Source organism: Gadus chalcogrammus, chromosome 1 (genome assembly GCF_026213295.1).
Source record: "Gadus chalcogrammus isolate NIFS_2021 chromosome 1, NIFS_Gcha_1.0, whole genome shotgun sequence".
Taxonomy (NCBI): domain Eukaryota; kingdom Metazoa; phylum Chordata; class Actinopteri; order Gadiformes; family Gadidae; genus Gadus; species Gadus chalcogrammus.
The window spans coordinates 18,351,957-18,377,330 of NC_079412.1; the positions used below are offsets into that span (position 1 = coordinate 18,351,957).

Genomic DNA, 25,374 nt, shown 5'->3' on the forward strand with positions numbered 1-25,374 from the left:
CATCAATCTGTCAATCTCACAAGGGGTATTCCCAAAGGTTTGGAAGACAGCCGTTGTATCACCTATTTTTAAGTCAGGCGATTCTCAGGCTATTTGTAATTACAGGCCAATCAGCATCTTGCCCGTGGTGTCCAAGGTCGCAGAGAAGTGGGTAGCAGAACAACTCATTTCCCATTTAAACAACAGCCCCTTCTCACTGCATCCCATGCAATTTGGTTTTAGAGCCAATCATTCTAGAGACACTGCCAGCTGCCTCTTAACCCTTATAAGGTGTTCGGGTCTGTGGGACCCATTTTCAGTTTTTAGCTTTATAAAAGTGATACAAATAATTATTTTTTTGGAAACAACCCGCAAGCAAACCCAGGAACAACCCGCAAGCAGCCAGCCCCAGGACCAACCCGCAAGCAGCCAGCCCCAGGACCATCCCGCAAGCAGCCAGCCCCAGGACCAACCCGCAAGCAGCCAGCCCCAGGAACAACCCGCAAGCAGTCAGCCCCAGAAACAACCCGCAAGCAGCCAGGACCAGCCCGCAAGCAGCCAGCCCCAGGAACAACCCGCAAGCAGCCAGCCCCAGGACCAACCCGCAAGCAGCCAGCCCCAGGACCATCCCGCAAGCAGCCAGCCCCAGGACCAACCCGCAAGCAGCCAGCCCCAGGAACAACCCGCAAGCAGCCAGCCCCAGGAACAACCCGCAAGCAGTCAGCCCCAGGAACATCCCGTGAGCAGCCAGGACCAGCCCGCGAGCAGCCAACCCCAGTACCAGCCCGCGAGCAGCCAGCCCCAGGACCAACCCGCGAGCAGCCAGCCCCAGGACCAACCCGCAAGCAGCCAGCCCCAGGAACAACCCGCAAGCAGCCAGCCCCAGGACCAACCCGCAAGCAGCCAGCCCCAGGACCATCCCGCAAGCAGCCAGCCCCAGGACCAACCCGCAAGCAGCCAGCCCCAGGAACAACCCGCAAGCAGTCAGCCCCAGAAACAACCCGCAAGCAGCCAGATGTAGGACCAGCCCGTCAGCCAAAAATAAACGCTGTGAAGGGTGTGGACCCATGATGGACAGAAAAACACAATATAAATGCAACCAGTGCAAAAAATACATATGCAATACACACACAGTGAGACTCTGCCCCTCATGTGTGGTATAGTCTGATATACGTATAATGGCTGTGTTCAAAGGCTTTAATGTGTTGTTCAGACAGATGTTATTGAGTATGTTTCAATTTCTAATGATGTTGATTATTTCCCAGTTATGCCTGTTTTATGAGGCATTTCCTTATTTTGTTGCATTTTAATACAAAAAGAAACAAAAACGAGTGGCACCTCTATTCATAAATGTGATTTAACAAAGGTAAAGGGATCAAATTTAACATATGTGTTGTTTATATTACTTGCAATTGGGTTGAAGTAACCATTTGGTGAGTATTTAAAATATAGTTTTTTTTAAAAGAAGTTAGATTATGTTGAATTAAAAGGCCTAAAATGCAATGGGTCCACCAGACCCAGCAGCACCTCCTGTGTAACAAAAACACGAACACCCTATGAGGGTTAATTGAAAAGGTTAAGTCTATGATGGACAAGGGAGGTACTGTTGGGGCTGTATTCTTAGACCTTAGAAAAGCTTTTGACACAGTAAATCACAACGTACTCATTTCCAAACTCTCCTCATTCAATTTCTCCAATAACGCCCTCAAGTGGTCAGAATCATATTTAATGAACAGAATCCAGTGTGTGAATATCAGCAATCAAAAATCTTCTGCGCTGGATACACTAGCAGGTGTCCCACAAGGGTCAATACTAGGTCCACTTCTTTTCAGTCTTTATATAAATGACTTGCCCTCTGTGTGCTCTGATGTAGAGATTCAGCTTTATGCTGATGACGATGTGATTTTTACACATGGTAGCAATAAACTTCAGGCTGCAGCAACACTCACCAATGCATTGAACCGCATCTCAACTTGGCTAATTCAATCATGCCTTCAACTAAATACATCAAAAACAGTCAGCATGTTTTTTTTCCAAAAAGCAATGTAGCACTCCAGACCCAGCCATAATGCTGTCAGGAGTAAAATTACAAGTTGTCTCTGAGTTCAAGTACCTTGGCCTCCCAATCGACTCTCAACTGTCATTCAAATCTCATGTAAAAAAAACAATAGGGATCCAACCTGTTGGCTTGGACCCCTAAAAAGTAGGTCACAGGGTTAATTTTAACTTATCGAATTTTCGCTTTATTAGAAATTCAATTTCAACTGACGCAGCCAAGATTTATATGCATGCTATGATAATGTCACATTTCACATACTGTTTGACCAGCTTCGCACAAGCCAATAAGACAGCACTTAAACCACTTGAAACACTGTATAAACGAACCCTGAAAGACTTGGACCGGAAGTCAAACACTTACCACCATTGTCTAATTTTAAGAAAGTCTAAACTTCTGAGCTGGGACAACCTAATAAAGTATGCAAATCTTTGCCTTATTTTTTAAATTTTGCACAACAAAGCCCCCCCACCACTTCAACAGTGTATCACTCAGAGGTCAAATACAAATACAAACCGGACAACCAGAGGCTCGTGTAGTACCCTTTAGAAAAAGTGCCTTTAGCCACTCAGCATTCTCAGTTACAGCGTCACAGGAATGGAACTCACTACCAGCTCATATTAGAGAAATTAGTTCTTACCATCCCTTTTCAGGACAGCTGAAAATATGGCTTATTGGTAATCAATTATGTACACACTAGGACTGCAATTGCTTCTCCTGCCGACTTCTTAGTAAATGCTGTGTCCTGCTTGCTTGTCTCTTGTGTGCTCCTGTCCTGTGCTGGTCATGTTAGTGTCTAAGTTAATTGTGCTGCATGTTTGTGCTTTATGCTGCTGTATATGTTTGTGCTGCATGTTTATGCTTTAGGCTGCTGTATGTCTGTGCTGCATGTTTGTGCTTTATGCTGCTATATATGTTTGTGCTGCATGTTTGTGTTCTATGCTGCTGAATGTGTTTTTATTGTAGGTGCGTTTGTCCTGCTCTTATCTACTGTTTTGTGCACTTTCCTTAAATGTTTAATGTACACTGTTCTATTGTCTGCTTATTTTATTGTTTGTTTGCCATTGTCTGTCAATTCATTCTTACGACTATGTTTTTTTTAATCTTTATTTATATGCATTTTATTTCTGTAATTTTAGGTTGCCTTTTGAAATCTGGCAGGGGACAACAGATGAAAACTAGCCTCTTAGGCTAACTCTGGCTCACTTACATTTTGAATGTTGATTAGTGTGCAATGTCCCTGAACTAAACCAATAAAATAAATAAATAAAATAAAATAAATGATATAGATATCTATGTATTACATGATATTATTTAGATATAGAGCTCCAGGACTGTAACGCAAGTGTTTTACAATTCTTTGTTATTTAGATAACCGTTCTGCTGTTGGTGTTATGGCGCATAACACGTCGGACTCTTGTCTCTGGTATTTCCACAACGAGACTCGTAGTGGGGGTTATCGCAGCCAAGGTTGAGAAGGAATTGGGGGAAAGAAACTTTGGCTTTGATTCCTTGAAGTACATGAACCACGACATGGAAGAGAAAGGGATTGTTGCCCGTGATCGTCTCCTGCTTGAGCCTCACTTCCCGCTGCCCGCTGCCGAGGGACCATCGCCTTGGCACTGACTGCTGCAGAGGCGCTGGTCCCTCTGCAGCAAGGCTCCGGCGGGAGACGATCACGGTCAACCATCGCGGGCAACAATCCCTTTCTCCTCATGTCGCGGTTCAGTCTACTTTCAGATTGATGTGGACGTGGAAGAACCAGTGACGTCGGAGAACCCGACCCAGTCGTTTTTTCATAATATCATCTCAAACGACTCCGTCGGGTACTCCAACGTCTCTGGTTCTTCGTGGCCGTGTTAACTGGTGACCATCAGCCGAATGCGTCGCTTGTTGTCGTGGCTACGTGTCTCACGCCGAATGCGTGTGTCTCACGCTGAATGCGTGAGTCTTGAGAGCCCTGTATCTATCTATCTAGGCTATTAATCAACAATTATTCACTGAAGGCGAAGTGAATAGTTGGGAATAGCCCCCGAGACCGAAGGTTTATTGGTTGTTTTTAGCGTCATTTTGGATGAAAACAATATCGAGTTTGAGATGTCAATCATGGGATATTGCTCAATATCCCGAGATAGCGATCCAATCAAATTGCGCCGTCTTAGGAGGTTCATGTGTAGCATATATATATAATATCTATGTATTTATCTATGTATCAGAATAATCTGCTGAACACTCTCTTACTAGTCTCTACTCTCAAGGGTCTCAATGCGGCTTTGGTCCGTGTCTCCCCAACGTGACGTCATGCAATGCATTCTGGGGGAAATGAGAATCAATAGCAAACCGCTAAAATTTTACCTACTTTTTCGTATTACATTCCGTTTTGTGATACCTAACAGCATTAAATACAATAAATAACAGTTTAAATCTTCATTACCAACAAGCAAATTGCAAAAATTCGTTGGAAAATAAACCCTTCAACACGGCCTTTAATAGGTCCATGCTTGTAGCAGGCAAACGAATTTCTACTGACATGACGTCAAACGCGTCATTTGACGTCAGGTCAGGAGAAATGTAAGGAGGACAGCTGGGCCAAGGGAAGACTGGGCTAGACTGAGGGAAGAAAAAATATTATATGATAATAGCGATTTCATAATGATGGAACGGCGGTTCTGTATCAGTGAAGTATCCCTTTAATGAAAAGTGCTTAAAAGTGTTATTATTATTTGCCATTTAAAACATATTGTGTATATATTAATCAATATAATTTGAGCTAAGAATACGACCAGATGAATGTCTTTTTCCTTACAGATGTTGAATGTCCTCGTCCAAACGTGCCGCACTCGTCCCTGTCAGGGTCGTGGCGCCCACCGTTTAGGTATAGGGCCTCGATGACCTTCTCATGCGACCCTGGCTACGTTCTGGAGGGCCAGTCCTCCGTGTCCTGTAGCCTGGAGGGGAGATGGACCCCCGCTCTTCCCCAATGCATTTGTAAGTAAAACTTAATGGTCTCATGGCATGAAAATCTCACTTTATGAGGTTTTCTAACATTAATAAGAGTTCCACTAGCCTGCCTATCGTCCCCCACTGGCTAAAATTTGCGTTTGGTATAAAACGAGCACTAGGCATCCTGCTCGCCTTTGTAAAAATGGAAGCTCAAGCGCGATGATTTGGAATGTGGCCCCATATGTCGTCATAAGGGGCCAAATTACGTCATAAGGGGCAAAATTACGTCATAAGGGGCCAAATTACCTCCCCAAATTACCTCCCCTCTGCCTTGCCCGCCCAGAGAATTTGGCCCGCCAATAAGACAAAGAGCTACGACGTGCGAGCGCCACATGTGTGTGTGTGTGTGATTACACACACTGTATCGCAAGTGTTGTACACTTCTTTGTTATTTGGATAACCGTTCTGCTGTTGCTGTTATGGCGCATAACACGTCGGTTATTTTCTCTGGTACTTCCACAACGAGACAGTAGTTGGGGTTACCTCAGCCCTGGTTGAGAAGGAATTTGGGGAAAGGAACTTTGGCTTTGACTCCCTGAAGTACATCAACTGCGACATGCTGCCCACCGCCCGCTGCCGCTAGGAACCACCGCCACGAAGCACCACCGCCTGGCAGCGGGCAGCTTGCCGCACGCGGTTCAGTCTACTTCAGATTGATGTGGAAGTGGAAGAACCAGAGACGTCGGAGAACCCGACCAGTTGTTTGTGATTCATATATCGTCTGGAGGTGCACACACAGCTATTGGCCGTGATAATATGCATTATATGATAAAGATATCTATATCATAGATATCCACCAGGATCAGGCCTGACCAGTCGTAGCGCGCTCTGTCCATCAGAGGCCGCAAAGGGGGTTACTGGGGGGAAAGAGGACGCCAAACAGGTCCCTCTGCGCCTGGCCTCCTCTAGATCTCTGTCACGACCTGAGGACGGAGACCCCGGTCCGCTGCCATAGGCTGGTGTATATATATAAATATATATATATATATATATATATATATTTATATATATAGTTAAGTCACACAGATTTTTGCCACTGAAGAAGGAGAGCGGAAGAAGTGGACAAGCTGAGCTGCCACTCTGCCCTTTGCCCTCTGCCAGGTGCCAAGCTGGGGGCGGCTCCCTCTGTTCCTCCACCATCCCCTGCTTTTTTAAATAATCTATTGGATTACATTATCTGTTCTGAGAAGCTATGATCAGACAGGAACAGTTGTGGTTAGCAAATGTAGGCTTCCTGATTCTGAGGCATGAGTAGTACCGAGCCCCACCCAAATGTAAGCCTACACAACAGCCTGACAAGAGCATGGGAAAAACGTTTTTTTGACGTCATGCCAAACCTTTAGGGCAGGCCTATTTAACTTGCGGCCCCTCTTCATTTCTTTCTGGCCCGCAAGAGGTTGCATGCAAAAAAATAAATAAATAAAGGAGAGACATAGTTCCATGCAAATCAGGTTTCTGTGTGTAGCCGGTGATACTAGCCAGTATCGGTACCCCACAATCAGGAACTGGCATCACTTATTCTGACAATGTTTGGCTCAACCGATACGTGTGAGTCTAGCTTTTCTCATATGAATTCAATTCAATTCAATTTTATTTGTATAGCCCTTAATCACCATTACAGTCTCAAAGGGCTTAACAGGCCAAATATTTATGACACCCCCCTTTACCCTTGCCCCCACACGGGCAAGAAAAAACTCCCTTGAATCAGCAAGGAAGAAATCTTGAGAAGAAACGCAGTGTAGGGGATCCCTTCTTCCAGGGATGGTCAGGAGTGCAATGGGTGCCACAATTGACATACAGGTAAATACATGCACATCAAATTAAAATGGTGATGGGGTTCTGGCCGGTTATCCATGAGGAGAGTCCAGGCATCCAATCCAGCACCCGCAACACGCTAGAACAGACAGAATAGTGAATTAGAACGGAAAAGTACATGGTGGGAATGTATAATGTAATAAGAAAAGCACAAGCAAACAGAGTAGTCTTCACTTCGCATCTGTTGTTTTCACACTCCAAATGCAAGATTGTAGAGGTGCGTTTTGAGCTTTCCTTTGAATAGCTCCACAGAGTCAGCTTCCCTGATCGCTGATGGCAGCCTATTCCATAGGAAGGGGGCTCGGTAGGCAAACGCTCTCTGTCCAGCCGATTTCTTTTTAACCTTCGGCAGTGAAAGAAGGCCGGCTCCCGAAGACCGGAGGGACCGAGAAGGACTATAAGGAATGATCAGGTCCTTCAGGTACGATGGAGATAATCCATGCAAGGCTTTATAGGTTAACAATAGCACCTTCAAGTCTGATCTGAAAGTTATTGGTAGCCAGTGTAGAGAGGCGAGAATAGGTGTAATATGATCAAACTTTCTCGTTCTGGTCAGCAGTCTAGCTGCCGCATTGTGTACCAGCTGTAGACTTTTTGTGGTAGAGTTCGGTAATCCCGAGAACAGTGCATTGCAATAGTCCAGTCTTGACGAAACAAATGCATGAATCAGTGTCTCTGCATCCACTGCAGATAACATTGGTCTGATTCTTGCAATGTTTCTCAGATGGAAAAAGGCAATTCTAGTTATACTTCTTATATGTTGGTCAAAGCCTAATTGAGGGTCAAACAGGACACCAAGATTTCTGACGGATGCACTACGTCAGAAATGCCATCAGAACAACGGCACTTTGCTCCATGACCTATGAGAAGCTGCATGAGTGTCTCAGGATGAGCCAAACTAGGCAATAAGGCAGTGCAATCTTTCTCGGTGACTCACTGGCTCAAAATGTCTCATATGTACAGTAGTTCTGTTTTGTGATGATTCAAACAACATTGTTTAATTCTAAATACGTGTCCAAAATATGTGAGAACAAAACCTTTATAATGATATGATTAAAAGTGAAGAAGTAAGGAATGCGTCTGACAAGTTTATTCCATGTAGTAGTAGGATACTATATATATTAAGTTAACACTACTTTAAGTACGATTTATTTGTAGCTATTCATTCACGTAGTTTTACTCTGTTTGGCCCATGAACCCCCAGTGGTTTTCCTTTTCGGCCCAATTGTTAAGGAGGTTGAATAGCCCTGTGTAAGCTTACACAACAGCCTGACAAGAGCATGGGAAAAACGTTTTTTTACGTCATGCCAAACCTTTAGGTTTAGGGAATATAAACTTGAATAACCTAACATTTTGGTAAAACGAGCCCAATGACTGTTAGTCATGTCTCAAATATGGAAAAAAAAGAAGGGGGAAATATATTACTGTAGGCTATTTGATAAGCTTGAAAAAGAATACACTTTCACACAATCTCTATTATGATCTTGCTTACATCACTGAAGGTGTCCCGGTCTCCTCCAAACGGCAGACCCCCCAGTGGTATTTATCTCTTCCTTTTCAACGTAATGTTCCGAAAAGTAGAGTATTATTATTTTCAAATTAATTTAAATGAATCCAAATACCAATGGCTAAACAATAGGCCTACACCCTGTTTCCAATGTGTTTGGGCTCCCGGACACCTCCCACTACTTATACTCGACCTTATAGTGAAGATGTATCCTTCGACAGAGCAACATGGCACCGATGATGATGTAGGTGGGGATAATATTGTTTCTTGCGCTTTCGATCCACGCTGCAGGTTATTTATTCCTCCCGCAACCGCTCAATTGTTTCGGAGTTTCTAAAAACGTGAACGTTGTTAAAACAATCTACTTAACTTTCTCTTTATTTTACAGCACCTCGAGAACAAGGAAACGCTTGTGAAAATAGGCAAGATGGTGAGTTCACAAAGGTAACTGCAAACAACTACAAAGAGACGAGCGCCGTGACCAATGAAGAGGAGCTGTACGACTGCTCAACTACACAGACGACCTCGGGGGTCCTGAGGTGTCTGGAGGGGCAGTGGACGAAGTGCGCCCGTGAGTAGCTCACCTTCCCCAAATGTATCTTTTTATGTTCTTTCGTGACTTTGAAATAGTATTGCATAAGTGCGTGCGTCAGTAGGCTGTTTTATATTACGACTGCTTCAAATTTCGATTTGCACAGTCCTCGTTTAAATGACCCACCCCCTTTTTGTAATCTCTGTTGTGAACGTGGAACAATAAAGCCCTTTATTTTTATTTTATTTTTTTTAAGGTAACGCTCCCACGATTTTCTATTGGCCGGTACTCTTGTCTATTAGATGTATGTATCGGTCAGCGCGTTGATTTCGTAGCCTATTACATGGTCTACTATTGAATACGAAATATACAAATATATACATAAATGATAGTGTCCGTACAGAGCTGGGCCAGGGCAGTAGGGAGTAGGAAACCGGTCAAGGGGCCAACAGGGGTGAGTCATTTAGATTCTGCTACGCCTACCCAGAATATCCAAAACAAAAGTAAACACACTATAATACTCTATTATGATTATGACAATGATACTTTACATTTTGTTAGTGGATAATAGCTGCATTTTTGGAGTTTCATATTCATCTTCATTGTTGCACTTATTGTGAGTTACATTTGTAATGAATCAAAGTAATATTGTTTTGTCTGAAAGAAACATTTCTAAATACTTTCCATTTACAGCTGGTTTAGTTTTTTAAAAGAGTGTTTCATACTCCTCACTGGTATAGGTATAGCCAAAATTGTTGCTACTATTCATATTTGTTTGGTTGAAAAATAAATTAACAAAAACATATTGTTAAAAAAACAAACATTACAAACATGCTATTTTAATTGAAAGCACGTTTTCTTCCTTTCCAGGGGTCTGCGGTAGGCCAGTTAACACCGTTGCCAATGCCTACCTTGAAGACAAAGAGACCAGCTTCGTCCCTGGAGTCGAAATCAGCTACTCGTGTGCCGTTGGATATGCTCTGTCCGGGGGCAATCGACACCGAAGATGTTTACCTAAAACATTTACATGGTCGCCTTTAACCATAAAATGTGAACGTAAGAAATTCTCTGTGGTTTCAACTTTATTTGAACAACCTACCGTAGCCTATAGTTTATAAGTAAATTCATCATTAATTATTACATAAATAACTCCAGTATCGCATTCAACAGAGGTAGATGTTTATGAGGGTCCTGACCACCAGATTGATGATTTCATCTTTCACACCAGGCAGTTCATGTGGCTCTGCTGGAGAGATCCTGAACGGAGAGGTCATCTATACTGGAGTAGAATTTGGACATAGAGCCACAACAGTCTGTGCCAAGGGGTAAGAGGTGTGTGCGTGCGTGCGTGCAAGACTGCGTGCACGTGTGTGTGTGTGTCATTCAAATGAGCCATTTGATTATTTAGTGATGTATGGAGAAAGAGTGTAATATAATCTGTAGCTGTAACTGCTTCCCGCGCTCCATTACCAGATACTTTCTGGTGGGAAAGGCCAACAGGACCTGCTTGAGTGTTGGTTGGGATGGACGTCCAGCCTTTTGTGAAGGTCAGTGTCACCCCAATACGCAGTAAGGTCACCTTCCAGAACCTTTTTGGTATTGTTTGTATTTCTGCAGCCTTCGTTTAATCTGTGTGTGTGTGTGTGTGTGTGTGTGTGTGTGTGTGTGTGTGTGTGTGTGTGTGTGTGTGTGTGTGTGTGTGTGTGTGTGTGTGTGTGTGTGTGTGTGTGTGTGTTTGCGCACACGTGTGTGTGTGGTGTCGTGTGTCCCCTAGCCGTGCAGTGTACCAAACCAAAGACCAACACAGAGACATTGGGCCCCTGGAAGGCCTCGTACGCGTACAGTCAGGTCCTGATATTCCGCTGCCGTCAGGGAACTCTTGTGGGCCAGAAGGCCATCTCGTGCAGCGAGAACGCGACCTGGAGTGCCCCCCCTCCCGTCTGCAAAGGTACCACTCCACATCCCCCCCATCAGAACAAAGATCATTTTAATCCATTATTTGATTTAGGTTTAGTTAGGAACTAGTAAGTATATTGTTGCTTTAGCTTTCCTAGTATGTCATATTTAAGCCTTATGCATTACTACGGGATAACCTTAAAGGAATACTTCACCGGTGGAGACATGAATCTGTATTGAAAGTCGAATAGTAGCATCAATTTCAAATGTTGTGCCCCCTTGACCAAGGAAAGGGAGACAGTGACATTTTGGCGCTTGCGGATTGAAGACGACAACTCCCACAATGCCAATCAGCATAACATAACAGCCAATCAGCGTTCACTCCCTGAGGGACGTAACATAACAGCCAATCAGCGTTCACTCCCTGGGGGATGTAACATAGCAGCCAATCTTCGTTCACTCCCTGGGGGACGTAACATAGCAGCCAATCAGCTGCAATGTTACGTCGGCCAGAGTCCTGCACGGGTTCGGGTACCCGACGGGTGAACCGCACAATTTCGATGAAACAGGGGAAAAATAATGTAGGTACTGTGTCGGGACACGGGTGCTGGTCGGGTCGGACGCCTGAACAGCGCGGGTTGGTCACGGGTTTTGCGATTGCGAGTGAGATTTTTTGCACAGCAATCTAAAGCACCACGCCAAACACCAGATAGTATAATTCCCCGGTGTTCGACCCAATGTTTCAAATCATCCTTCGTGTGCGGATCGGGCGTCGGTATCAATTCATAGGTGCGGAATGTAGAGAACGAATTGGGGGAAGAGACGTTAACTTTGAAGAACTGTAACTTCAGATTGATGTGGAACTGCGAACCGCGACATGGAGGAGAAAGGGATTGTTGCCCTTGATTGTCTCCCGCTGGAGCCCCGCTGCCCGCTGCACCACGGCAGCGGGGCTCCGGCGGAGAGACAATCGCGTTCCACAATCGCGGGCCTCAAACCCTTTCTCCTCCATGTCGCAGTTCAGTCTACTTCAGATTGAAGGTTGTATCAGCGATTCTGATTGAAACATAAAGTATCACATTCATCAGCTTTTTCCTCACGATCCGCAAGCTGCCCATCCCATAAGCAGGCTGTCAAAAAATCGTGTCTCTCTAGGCAGCCTAGGCTCCGAGATCGCACACAAAAACTAATGGTACTACCATCACCTCAAAATCAAAATAAACAGTGTTCCAACCAATCACAGAAAAGGGGTGGATGTTGTGGTGTTTCGCGCTCGTGCCTGGGCTATGCGACCCTTCGAGTGTCGTATGTGTTGCGCGTTCATGGTCATGCACGTTCATGAAAATGCGTGTCCATGATCATTTTCAAAACACGGGAGGGAGGGGCTAGCTGGCTCTGTTTGTTTGGAATCTCTCAACGGAAGTCAGGGCAACCAGAATCGCTGATACAACCTTTAATGTGGAAGAACCAGAGGCGTGGAAGAACCAGAGACGTCGGTGAACCCGACGGAGTAGTTTGAGATGATATTATGAAAAAACGACTGCGTCTGGTTCCCGATGTCTCTGGTCCTTCCACATCAATCTGAAGTTGCAGTTCAATCTGGACTCCCATTGCAAATTAGCTTCTGCCATGTTCGGAGGTTTGTGTCGGTCTAGTTCTCTAGCTAAACGGTGAAGAAACATGGTGGAATTTTGTGATTTTGTCATCTCGTACGTGAGCTGGTGGTATGTAGTCCTCGGCCCTTCTAGCCTTCTTTAATAGGTCCATGGTTTTAGCCATCAAACAAATTTCTACTGACATGACGTCAAACGCGTCATTTGACGTCAGGTCAGGAGAAATGTAAGGAGGGCAGCTGGGCCAAGGGAAGACTGGGCTAGACTGAGGGAAGAAAAAATATTATATTATAATAGAGATTTTATAATGATAGAACGGCGGTTCTGTGTCGGTGAAGTATCCCTTTAATGAAAAGTGCTTAAAAGTATTATTATTTGCCATTTAAAACATATTGTATAAATATTAATCAATACAATTTGTGCTAAGAATACGACCGAGTGACCAGATGAATTTCTTTTTCATTACAGATGTTGAATGTCCTCGTCCAAACGTGCCGCACTCGTCCCTGTCAGGGTCGTGGCGCCCACCGTTTAGGTACAGGGCCTCGATGACCTTCTCATGCGACCCTGGCTACGTTCTGGAGGGCCAGTCCTCCGTGTCCTGTAGCCTGGAGGGGAGATGGACCCCCGCTCTTCCCCAATGCATTTGTAAGTAAAACTTAAAGGTTTCATGGCATGAAAATCTCACTTTATGAGGTTTTCTAACATTAATATGAGTTCCCCTAGCCTGCCTATCGTCCCCCACTGGCTAAAATTTGCGTTTGGTGTAAAACAAGCACTAGGCATCCTGCTCGCCTTTAGAAAAATGGAAGCTCAAGCGCGCTGATTTGGAATGTGGCCCCATATGTCGTCATAAGGGGCCAAATTACGTCATAAGGGGGAAAATTACGTCATAAGGTGTCAAATTACCTCCCCAAATTACCTCCCCTCTGCCTTGCCCGCCCAGAGAATTTGGCCCGCCAATAAGACAAAGAGCTACGACCGTGCGAGCGCCACATGTGTGTGTGTGTGTGATTAAACACACTGTATCGCAAGTGTTGTACACTCCTTTGTTATTCTGATAACCGTTCTGCTGTTGCTGTTATGGTGCATAACACGTCGGTTCTTTTCTCTGGTATTTCCACAACGAGACAGTAGTTGGGGTTATCTCAGCCCTGGTTGAGAAGGAATTGGGGGAAAGGAACTTTGGCTTTGACTCCCTGAAGTACATGAACTGCGACATGCTGCCCACCGCCCGCTGCCGCTAGGAACCACCGCCACGAAGCACCACCGCCTGGCAGCGGGCAGCACGTGGTTCAGTCTACTTCAGATTGATGTGGAAGTGGAAGAACCAGAGACGTCGGAGAACCCGACGCTGTCGTATGTGATTCATATATCGTCTGGAGGCGCACACAGCTTTTGGCCGTGATAATATGTATCATATGATTTTTAACATCAATTGCATCACAGACAGTAAAGTTCAAATGCTCGTAAATTCCCTCAAACATTCCACCGCAAAAGATGTTTATGGTATGGACTCAGCCATGCTCAAACACCTTAAAGATGTATTGGCACCCCCCATTACACAGATCATCAATCTGTCAATCTCACAAGGGGTATTCCCAAAGGTTTGGAAGACAGCCGTTGTATCACCTATTTTTAAGTCAGGCGATTCTCAGGCTATTTGTAATTACAGGCCAATCAGCATCTTGCCCGTGGTGTCCAAGGTCGCAGAGAAGTGGGTAGCAGAACAACTCATTTCCCATTTAAACAACAGCCCCTTCTCACTGCATCCCATGCAATTTGGTTTTAGAGCCAATCATTCTAGAGACACTGCCAGCTGCCTCTTAATTGAAAAGTCTATGATGGACAAGGGAGGTACTGTTGGGGCTGTATTCTTAGACCTTAGAAAAGCTTTTGACACAGTAAATCACAACGTACTCATTTCCAAACTCTCCTCATTCAATTTCTCCAATAACGCCCTCAAGTGGTCAGAATCATATTTAATGAACAGAATCCAGTGTGTGAATATCAGCAATCAAAAATCTTCTGCGCTGGATACACTAGCAGGTGTCCCACAAGGGTCAATACTAGGTCCACTTCTTTTCAGTCTTTATATAAATTACTTGCCCTCTGTGTGCTCTGATGTAGAGATTCAGCTTTATGCTGATGACGATGTGATTTTTACACATGGCAGCAATAAACTTCAGGCTGCAGCAACACTCACCAATGCATTGAACCGCATCTCAACTTGGCTAATTCAATCATGCCTTCAACTAAATACATCAAAAACATGTTTTTTTTCCAAAAAGCAATGTAGCACTCCAGACCCAGCCATAATGCTGTCAGGAGTAAAATTACAAGTTGTCTCTGAGTTCAAGTACCTTGGCCTCCCAATCGACTCTCAACTGTCATTCAAATCTCATGTAAAAAAAACAATAGGGATCCAACCTGTTGGCTTGGACCCCTAAAAAGTAGGTCACAGGGTTAATTTTAACTTATCGAATTTTCGCTTTATTAGAAATTCAATTTCAACTGACGCAGCCAAGATTTATATGCATGCTATGATAATGTCACATTTCACATACTGTTTGACCAGCTTCGCACAAGCCAATAAGACAGCACTTAAACCACTTGAAACACTGTATAAACGAACCCTGAAAGTCTTGGACCGGAAGTCAAACACCTACCACCATTGTCTAATTTTAAGAAAGTATAAACTTCTGAGCTGGGACAACCTAATAAAGTATGCAAATCTTTGCCTTATTTTTTAAATTTTGCACAACAAAGCCCCCCCACCACTTCAACAGTGTATCACTCAGGGGTCAAATACAAATACAAACCGGACAACCAGAGGCTCGTGTAGTACCCTTTAGAAAAAGTGCCTTTAGCCACTCAGCATTCTCAGTTACAGCGTCACAGGAATGGAACTCACTACCAGCTCATATTAGAGAAATTAGTTCTTACCATCCCTTTTCAGGACAGCTGAAAATATGGCTTATTGGTAATCAATTATGTACACACTAGGACTGCAATTGCTTCTCCTGCCGACTTCTTAGTAAATGCTGTGTCCTGCTTGCTTGTCTCTTGTGTGCTCCTGTCCTGTGCTGGTCATGTTAGTGTCTAAGTTAATTGTGCTGCATGTTTGTGCTTTATGCTGCTGTATATGTTTGTGCTGCATGTTTATGCTTTAGGCTGCTGTATGTCTGTGCTGCATGTTTGTGCTTTATGCTGCTATATATGTTTGTGCTGCATGTTTGTGTTCTATGCTGCTGAATGTGTTTTTATTGTAGGTGCGTTTGTCCTGCTCTAATCTACTGTTTTGTGCACTTTCCTTAAATGTTTAATGTACACTGTGTTTTATTGTCTGCTTATTTTATTGTTTGTTTGCCATTGTCTGTCAATTCATTCTTACGACTATGTTTTTTTTAATCTTTATTTATATGCATTTTATTTCTGTAATTTTAGGTTGCCTTTTGAAATCTGGCAGGGGACAACAGATGAAAACTAGCCTCTTAGGCTTACTCTGGCTCACTTACATTTTGAATGTTGATTAGTGTGCAATGTCCCTGAACTAAACCAATAAAATAAATAAATAAAATAAAGTAAATGATATAGATATCTATGTATTATATGATATTATTTAGATATAGATTTTGGACTGTAACGCAAGTGTTTTACAATTCTTTGTTATTTAGATAACCGTTCTGCTGTTGGTGTTATGGCGCATAACACGTCGGACTCTTGTCTCTGGTATTTCCACAACGAGACTCGTATTGGGGGTTATCGCAGCCAAGGTTGAGAAGGAATTGGGGGAAAGGAACTTTGGCTTTGATTCCTTGAAGTACATGAACCACGACATGGAAGAGAAAGGGATTGTTGCCCGTGATCGTCTCCTGCTTGAGCCTCGCTTCCCGCTGCCCGCTGCCGAGGGACCATCGCCTTGGCACTGACCGCTGCAGAGGCGCTGGTCCCTCTGCAGCAAGGCTCCGGCGGGAGACGATCACGGTCAACCATCGCGGGCAACAATCCCTTTCTCCTCATGTCGCGGTTCAGTCTACTTTCAGATTGATGTGGACGTGGAAGAACCAGTGACGTCGGAGAACCCGACCCAGTCGTTTTTTCATAATATCATCTCAAACGACTCCGTCGGGTACTCCAACGTCTCTGGTTCTTCGTGGCCGTGTTAACTGGTGACCATCAGCCGAATGCGTCGCTTGTTGTCGTGGCTACGTGTCTCACGCCGAATGCGTGTGTCTCACGCTGAATGCGTGAGTCTTGAGAGCCCTGTATCTATCTATCTAGGCTATTAATCAACAATTATTCACTGAAGGCGAAGTGAATAGTTGGGAATAGCCCCCGAGACCGAAGGTTTATTGGTTGTTTTTAGCGACATTTTGGATGAAAACAATATCGAGTTTGAGATGTCAATCATGGGATATTGCTCCATATCCCGAGATAGCGATCCAATCAAATTGCGCCGTCTTAGGAGGTTCATGTGTAGCATATATATATAATATCTATGTATTTATCTATGTATCAGAATAATCTGCTGAACACTCTCTTACTAGTCTCTACTCTCAAGGGTCTCAATGCGGCTTTGGTCCGTGTCTCCCCAACGTGACGTCATGCAATGCATTCTGGGGGAAATGAGAATCAATAGCAAACCGCTAAAATTGTACCTACTTTTTTGTATTACATTCCGTTTTGTGATACCTAACAGCATTAAATACAATAAATAACAGTTTAAATCTTTATTACCAACAAGCAAATTGCAAAAATTCGTTGGAAAATAAACCCTTCAACACGGCCTTTAATAGGTCCATGCTTGTAGCAGGCAAACTAATTTCTGTGTTTCCCTCCACTGCCTACAACCCAGCCAAAAACACTTATGCGCTCTTTCGCTACCATTTCGGTCGCCTGATGTGGTGTAGTCTCTTGCTCTGGATCGTTTCTAAGCAAAGCAGCAAGCTCGAGAATCAATGTGACGCAAGGCAGTATCACTCTGAGACACAATGTTTATTCAGATCAACAAAGCATACCTCCAGATCGTCCAAGGGATTATTGGCCTAACGCCCCTGACTAGTTATCAGGCCAAAATCCCGTGTCTCAAAAAGAGGGCAAGTCCGGGCAAAACAGGACGTCTGGTTACCCTACGTACAGGAAACGGTACCCATTTGATTCCTACCCATTCCACTGTTAAATAGCGGTCCAAATTGGTGGACGTCAAACGCGTCATTTGACGTCAGGTCAGGAGAAATGTAAGGAGGACAGCTTGGCCAAGGGAAGACTGGGCTAGACTGAGGGAAGAAGAAATATTATATTATAATAGAGATTTTATAATGATAGAACGCCGGTTCTGTGTCGGTGAAGTATCCCTTCATTGAAAAGTGCTTAAAAGTGTTATTATTATTTGCCATTTAAAACATATTGTGTATATATTAATCAATACAATTTGTGCTAAGAATACGACAGAGTAACCAGATGAATGTCTTTTTCCTTACAGATGTTGAATGTCCTCGTCCAAACGTGCCGTACTCGTCTCAGTCAGGGTCGTGGCGCCCACCGTTTGGGTACAGGTCCTCGATGACCTTCTCATGCAACTCTGGCTTCGTTCTGGTGGGCCAGGCCTCCGTGTCCTGTAGCCTGGAGGGGAGATGGACCCCCGCTCTTCCCCAATGCATTTGTAAGTAAAACTTAAATCTCACTTTATGAGGTTTTCTAACATTAATATGAGTTCCCCTAGCCTGCCTATCGTCCTCCAGTGGCTAAAACTTGCGTTCGGTGTAAAACGAGCACTAGGCATCCTGCTCGCCTTTGTAAAAATGAAAGCTCAAGCGTGCTGATTTGGAATGGGGCCCCATTTGTCGTCATAAGGGGCCAAATTACCTCCCCTTACTCTGCCTTGCCCGCTCAGAGAATTCGGCATGCAATAAGACAATGAGCTACGACCGTGCGAGCGCCACATGTCTGTGTGTGTGTGTGATTAAACACACTGTAACGCAAGTGTTGTACACTTCTTTGTTTCATGGATAACCGTTCTGCTGTTGCTGTTATGGCGCATAACACGTCGGTTCTTTTCTCTGGTATTTCCACAACGAGACAGTAGTTGGGGTTATCTCAGCCCTGGTTGAGAAGGAATTGGGGGAAAGGAACTTTGGCTTTGACTCCCTGAAGTACATGAACTGCGAAATGCTGCCCACCGCCCGCTGCCACTAGGAACCACCGCCACGAAGCACCACCGCCCGGCAGCGGGCAGCGGGCAGCACGCGGTTCAGTCTACTTCAGTTTGATGTGGAAGTGGAAGAACCAGAGACGTCGGAGAACCCGACGCAGTCGTTTGAGATTCATATATCGTCTGGAGGCGCACACAGCTTTTGGCCGTGATAATATGTATTATATGATGTAGATATCTATGTATGATATGATATTATTTAGATATAGAGCTCCAGGACTGTAACGCAAGGGATTTACACATCTTTTATGAGGTTATCTCTGCCATGGTTGAGAAGGAACTGGGGGAAAGGATCTTTGGCTTTGACTCCCTGAAGTACTTGAACCACGACATGGAGGAGAAAGGGATTGTTGCCCGTGATTGTCTCCCGCTTGAGCCCCGCTTCCCCCTTCCCGCTGCCGAGGGACCACCGCCTCGGCGCTGCCCACTGCAGGAGGCGGTGGTGCCTCTGCAGCAAGGCTCCGGCGGGAGACAGTCGCGGTCAACCGTCCCTTTCTCCTCCATGTCGTGGTTCAGTCTACTTCAGATTGATGTGGACGTGGAAGAACCAGAGACATTGGAGAACCCGACAGAGTTATTTGAGATGATATTATGAAAAAACTACTGGGTCGGGTTCTCAGACGTCGCTGGTCCTTCCACAACAATCTGAAGTTGCAGTTCAATCTGGACTTCAGAGAGTCAAAGCCAACGTTTCCCCCAATTCTTCCTCTCCACTTCGGCTGTTTCCCATTGCAAATTAGCTTCTGCCATGTTCGGAGGTTTGTGTCGGTCTAGTTCTCTAGCTAAGCGGTGAAGAAACATGGTGGAGTTTTGTGCTTACATCTCGTACGCCAGCTCCTGTCCCCCTCATTCTTTATTTGTGGGCTTACAAATTTGTGGAACCAGTGGTTTGTAGCCCTCGGCCCTTCTAGCCTTCTTTAATAGGTCCATGCTTCTAGCAGGCAAGCAAATTTCTACTGACATGACGTCAAACGCGTCATTTGACGTCAGGTCAGGAGAAATGTAAGGAGGACAGCTGGGCCAAGGGAAGACTGGGCTAGACTGAGGGAAGAAAAAATATTATATGATAATAGCGGTTTTATAATGATAGAACGGCGGTTCTGTATCAGTGAAGTATCCCTTTAATGAAAAGTGCTTAAAAGTGTTATTATTATTTGCCATTTAAAACATATTGTTTATATATTAATCAATACAATTTGAGCTAAGAATACGACCAGATGAATGTATTTTTCCTTACAGATGTTGAATGTCCTCGTCCATACGTGCCGTACTCGTCTCAGTCAGGGTCGTGGCGCCCACCGTTTGGGTACAGGTCCTCGATGACCTTCTCATGCAACTCTGGCTTCGTTCTGGTGGGCCAGGCCTCCGTGTCCTGTAGCCTGGAGGGGAAATGGACCCCCGCTCTTCCCCAATGCATTTGTAAGTAAAACTTAAAGGTCCCATGGCATGAAAATCTCACTTTATGAGGTTTTCTAACATTAATATGAGTTCCCCTAGCCTGCCTATCGTCCTCCATTGGCTAAAACTTGCATTTGGTGTAAAACGAGCACTATCCTGCTCGCCTTTGTAAAAATTAAAGCCCAAGCGCGCTGAATTGGAATGTGGCCCCATATGTCGTCATAAGGGGCCAAATTACCTCCCCTTACTCTGCCTTGCCCGCCCAGAGAATTTGGCCCGCAATGAGCTACGACCGTGCGAGCGCCACATGTCTGTGTGTGTGTGTGTGATTGCACACACTGTAACACAAGCGTTGTACACTTCTTTGTTTCATGGATAACCGTTCTGCTGTTGCTGTTATGGCGCATAACACGTCGACTCTTTTCTCTGGTATTTCCACAACGAGACAGTAGTTGGGGTTACCTCAGCCCTGGTTGAGAAGGAATTGGGGGAAAGGAACTTTGGCTTTGACTCCCTGAAGTACATGAACTGCGACATGCTGCCCACCGCCCGCTGCCACTAGGAACCACCGCCACGAAGCACCACCGCCTGGCAGCGGGCAGCGGGCAGCACGCGGTTCAGTCTACTTCAGATTGATGTGGAAGTGGAAGAACCAGAGACGTCGGAGAACCCGACGCAGTCGTTTGAGGTTCATAATATCGTCTGGAGGTGCACACAGCTATTGGCCGTGATAATATATATTATATGATATAGATTTCTATGTATAATATGATATTATTTAGATATAGAGCTCCAGGACTCCCACCGGTGCACCCCGAGTGTTCTAGAATATTTACCGAACACGGCCAAAGGCTGTGTGCGCTTCGCCATTGCGATACATCCACTGTAAACAGAGCGCATGGTTCCGTGGCCGCATGCTGCTCAGGTCCACACCCCCACCCTCCTCCTTGACCCGCCTCTCTCCTCCTCATTTGCATTAAAGCTACAGACACCGAAACGGCGCGTTTGGGGAAAGCTCAATGTGCGACTGGCTCGTAGTGGCTGTAATTCTGCACCACGGCTGAATTTCAGGAACGTCTTCAAATACTGTGTTAGGGGCCCACTAATATCTAGAGTATATTAAAGCATCCATAAAGTAGCATGCCATGGGACCTTTAAGGTTCATGTTTAATGTCTCACGGCAGAACAGCTGAAATCTGCACCAGCACTAGTAAATTAAAAAAAGAAAATCTGCCTGTAAGGTTTCAATTCAATACGTTTAGATTGGCCACTGTAGAAAATCTATTTCTGAAAGCTTCATCAACTATATCTCCGGAACGGGACAGAAAACAAAGCGTAACTCAGCCTTCTGCTGATTTTATTTTTCCGGCCCAGAAATGGCACTTTAACATAGTAGGATTGCCGGAGCATAGATCCACTTTCATGTGCTCCACCATTTCTCTAACTTGCTCTTTGTCTCCCCATTATTGGTTCACTATTTTCATACAGTTCATGTCTTTCTATTTTCTTTTGTTACAGGGAATGGATATGGAGGGAATGGATATGGAAATTATGGAGGGTATGGATATGGAGGGAATAGATATTGATTGAATGCATATGGATAAGACCTTTCACAACAAAATGTCTTATCCAACCAACCATCAAGAGTATATAAAGTCACAATTTCAGCAGAAAAGTAGCACATTTGGCCTTGATGGGAGTAGCAGTGTCATATATGCAAACTATGTACTTCGCCTTCCACAAAAATAATGCATTTTTGATAAGGCTATCTTTTGTGATACAATTAAATGTTTGATCATCGGTCATCTTTGGCAATAATAAACAGAATATATTAAGATGAAGTACAGTTTGTTTATTTTGGTGTTTTGGACAGTAACAAGTACACATTCCAGTTGCATTAACCTCTGTACAGTTATTTTCTCTTACAATGGATAAGGTTACGTGTTTCATTTCTACTGACTAAATGGTGAGTGAGAGTATTTTATGAACAAAAGGAGCTATGGAAAATAACGACACAAATTTCATTCATTTAAAAAGACAATACAAATCCAGACATTTCTTTACATGAGCAATAACAATTCAAGTGCAAATATCAACTCTATGATACATCATAGCAAACTCTTGCTAAAAGGCGACAAAAAGATCAGGTTGCAGGACAAATGGAATGGAGGGACGACTATAGAAGGATGGAAACGTATTTGACTCCAGAGCCACACATAACATACTTGATTGATTGCCAATGAGCTGGGATCAATGCCCAACTGGGCGAGCACATGGTGAAATTAAATCAATATTTCCACTTTCCTTATGACTGGAGATCTGCACAGCTCCACATTGCCCCCCCTGGTGTTTGACAATGTGGTCACAATCCCTTTGTGTCATCCTGATGTTCAGATACCTACAACTAAAACCTTTGTGTATGAGACACTATACACTATCATTACTTTTTTTTTATATTTACAAAGCAAGTACAAAACCAGTATCATCTCGCTGAAATTTATTCAATGGCAAACGGTGGGAAGGAATTCGTTATGCTTTTATTTTTATTTAGGGGGTTGAGTTTCCAGAATAGTTTTTATTTTATTTTATCATTGTCGTTTGGTCAGTGACAATGCAATTGTCAGTAACAATTTGATTGCACTGGTGCCCAGATCTATCTGGAGAGCTTCCTAAGACCCAAATCAAGTGTTTTGGATTCCGAGCACATAAATTTTACCCTGTTTTGTTCGCGGTTTTGACATTAAAACGAAATACGTTCTAAACATCAGGAATCAGGAATGTTACATTTCTAACACACTGTCTTGACACTTTCTCTTTCAAGAGATAAGTTACACTATATATATAAAAAATCCTCATTTTCCAATCTCTGCCCACAGTGACTGATGCGTAGAAAACGCTAAGCAAGAGGAGAACTCTAAATTACATTCGCTGACAGCCAAAGCACATTTCACATGCAATGTAGTTATGTTGGGGTGTATAGCCTAGTTTAAGGAGTGTTCATGTTCATCAGGAATGTAACATGGTCTGCCCCTGGCATTCTTTGGAAGAGCTTTATTTATTCTGATTAAAGATTGCAGTAAAAGCAGACGGGAGTGTTTTATTCGAAAGGATTTCCGATGGGGCTGAGAGAGGGGCTGACAGAGTTTTTTCAGGGGGGGGGGGGTCATGCTTGATGCAAATTAGGATTAAAAGAAAGATTCAACCCTCGTCTATGTATTTTCACTATTTACAAGATTGAAATGAAAAAGAAATGTGAAAGAACAAAAAAGGAAATGGATTTTTTTCTGTGTAGAGAAACTGTGTTGAACCTATAATCTCTATAATCTATCAGCGGTCAGGACAGCATGAGACTGAGACATCAAAGTGGACCTTATAGAAGAAGCAGCAAACTCGATGTCCATCAATGACATTTCTGTCTCTCTTTCAGAGGCGTATTCCACAAAATGCCTCCCTGGGTCTAAATCCTGTGTCTCTCACCAGAGGTGTTCAACAGGTACAGGATCCCTTTAAAGAGTGGGTCACTTCCGTTGTGTTGTGGATGGACAAACAAGGTGGTTTTTGTCGTTTGTTTCTGTGCTGATATTGAATAGGAGAAGGATCCAGGGGGGGGCGGATAGTGTGTCTTGACGGACCTTCTGGGCAGAAATAAATTACTGTTTTAACAGCAAAACTGGAGAAGTGCTCCATGAGCTCCAACAGAACAGGGCTGAGCTTAACGGACATGGGGAATAGCGACTGATCCTGCTTGTTTTAGCAACAGATAAACATAGATTGCGGCGGATGTGATTACTAACCGCGGACATCAACAGACATACACACACACAAACACACACACACGCAAAAACCACACACACACACACCAAGCCCCTAACGTTACCACATTACTGAAACAGATATAATCGTAATTTGGCGGTTGCCTTTGACTCCGTCTTGGAGCCAAAGTTTGTCTTTTCCTTTTTCGGTAGTTTCAACCCACAGGGCGGCAACAAAAAAAACACAAACACATACATCCTCATCACAAAAACATCTGCTCAGCTCAGTCATCCACACACTCACAGCGGAGACCTCAACCATGGCTGGAGGTCCCCATTGGAGACGTCTGTGGGCGGTGAACCACAACCTTGTTGTTGTTGTTGTGGTTGTTGACGAATGTCAGGGAGGAGGAAGATAAGCATACCATGGTTATGATGGTTTGAGTTGGAAGTCCTGCGGGTTTCGGGGGTGAGGGGATGAAGAGGTCAGGGGGGGCGGGGGGAGGAAGAGGTTGGGGGGGGGGCAGGGGTTGTCAGTTGTATGGTCGCAGGAAGGCGGAGACTTTGCTGCTGATGAGGCGGATGAAGGAGCGAGGCAGCATCTCGTTGGACTCCCGGGGGGTGTACTTGAAGTAGTTGTTGGGGTGAGCCAGCACGTCGAAAAGAGTCTTAATCAGCTTTTTATCCTGCGGGAGGCCAAGAGGTGGAGAATAAGGAATGTTATATTGAGAGAATGTCTATAGCAGCATGCACGCACAGTCACACATATATATACACACTATTTCTATAAGCTCCTTATGTGTTGCTGTTTCTTCTTAAAATGTACGTGCGAGTGTCAATGGTCCCACTCAGGGACTAAAGATGAATGTAGGGTGTAGCTATCTCTGGTGTGTCTGGTATGTTGTGCACTATCGCTGTGAAATAAACCCATCAGTTTAAAGACCATCAAAAAGTCAATGGTCCCTCCCCCCAAAACACCAGGTGCACTATGACAACCGCCCGCAGCAGACGGACGGACGGAGGCACCTTGAGGATCTCCTGGTGGTTCTCCGAGGCGTAGAGCCTCCCGTCCCTCACGATGTCCTCCACCAGCTGCTCATAGTCCTCTGAAAGGACACACACACACACACCGTCACCATGGCCCCTATGCAGTGCTGTGTAATCCCGTTGACCGGCGCGCACGGTTCCCTTCAAAGGTGGAGGTGTGACGCGTCGGCGTGGCCCTACCGTCGTAGGTGACGTAGGGGATCTGGAAGCCCCGCGCGCTGTTGGCCTCGTTGGACTTGAAGCTGATCCAGAGCCGGCGGGAGCGGGCGGTGAAGGCGATGGGCCGCTCGTACGTCTGGCACGTCTCGTAGGTGGTGATGGACGTGGCCGACCCTGCGGAGGGGGAGGGGAATACAACGTTGTGCGTTTGGATGAATCGCTAACTGCGCGGCATGCTCGACGTCTCGTCTCTCTGCTGGCAGGCGTACACTTTTAGTCCGGGGCCCTGACTCCTATGTCGTGCACCGTACTCACACCCGTGTCCTCATGATGAAAAACGCACCATTGCTCCGTTTATACGCGGGGAAACCAACCACTTAAATCCACTTACTGTGTGGCAGCC

At 44.7% G+C, this 25,374-nt stretch overlaps 2 protein-coding genes across 3 annotated transcripts in view; one reads left to right on the forward strand and one right to left on the reverse strand.

Annotated features, from left to right (window-relative positions):
- Window positions 1–21,871, forward strand: part of LOC130385354 (complement receptor type 2-like) — a 28,594-nt gene extending 6,723 nt beyond the window's left edge. Inside the window, exons 8-17 of one of the 2 annotated variants that reach the window (XM_056593825.1) lie at window positions 4,844–5,023; window positions 8,749–8,931; window positions 9,763–9,948; window positions 10,121–10,217; window positions 10,366–10,439; window positions 10,667–10,840; window positions 12,870–13,049; window positions 17,887–18,066; window positions 19,855–20,034; window positions 21,532–21,871. In XM_056593825.1, the coding sequence (XP_056449800.1) occupies window positions 4,844–5,023; window positions 8,749–8,931; window positions 9,763–9,948; window positions 10,121–10,217; window positions 10,366–10,439; window positions 10,667–10,840; window positions 12,870–13,049; window positions 17,887–18,066; window positions 19,855–20,034; window positions 21,532–21,599 (1,502 nt within the window). In that variant the 3' untranslated portion in view covers window positions 21,600–21,871. The remainder of the gene's footprint in view (window positions 1–4,843; window positions 5,024–8,748; window positions 8,932–9,762; window positions 9,949–10,120; window positions 10,218–10,365; window positions 10,440–10,666; window positions 10,841–12,869; window positions 13,050–17,886; window positions 18,067–19,854; window positions 20,035–21,531) is intronic. The other variant, XM_056593835.1, reaches the window with a different exon arrangement.
- Window positions 21,872–24,298: 2,427 nt separating this feature from the next.
- The window catches only part of scube3 (signal peptide, CUB domain, EGF-like 3), a 43,279-nt gene continuing 42,203 nt past the window's right edge, over window positions 24,299–25,374 (reverse strand). Inside the window, exons 18-20 of the mRNA XM_056587427.1 lie at window positions 24,993–25,145; window positions 24,792–24,871; window positions 24,299–24,451 (exon numbers count right to left, since the gene is read on the reverse strand). Coding sequence (XP_056443402.1) covers window positions 24,299–24,451; window positions 24,792–24,871; window positions 24,993–25,145 — 386 coding nt within the window. The remainder of the gene's footprint in view (window positions 24,452–24,791; window positions 24,872–24,992; window positions 25,146–25,374) is intronic.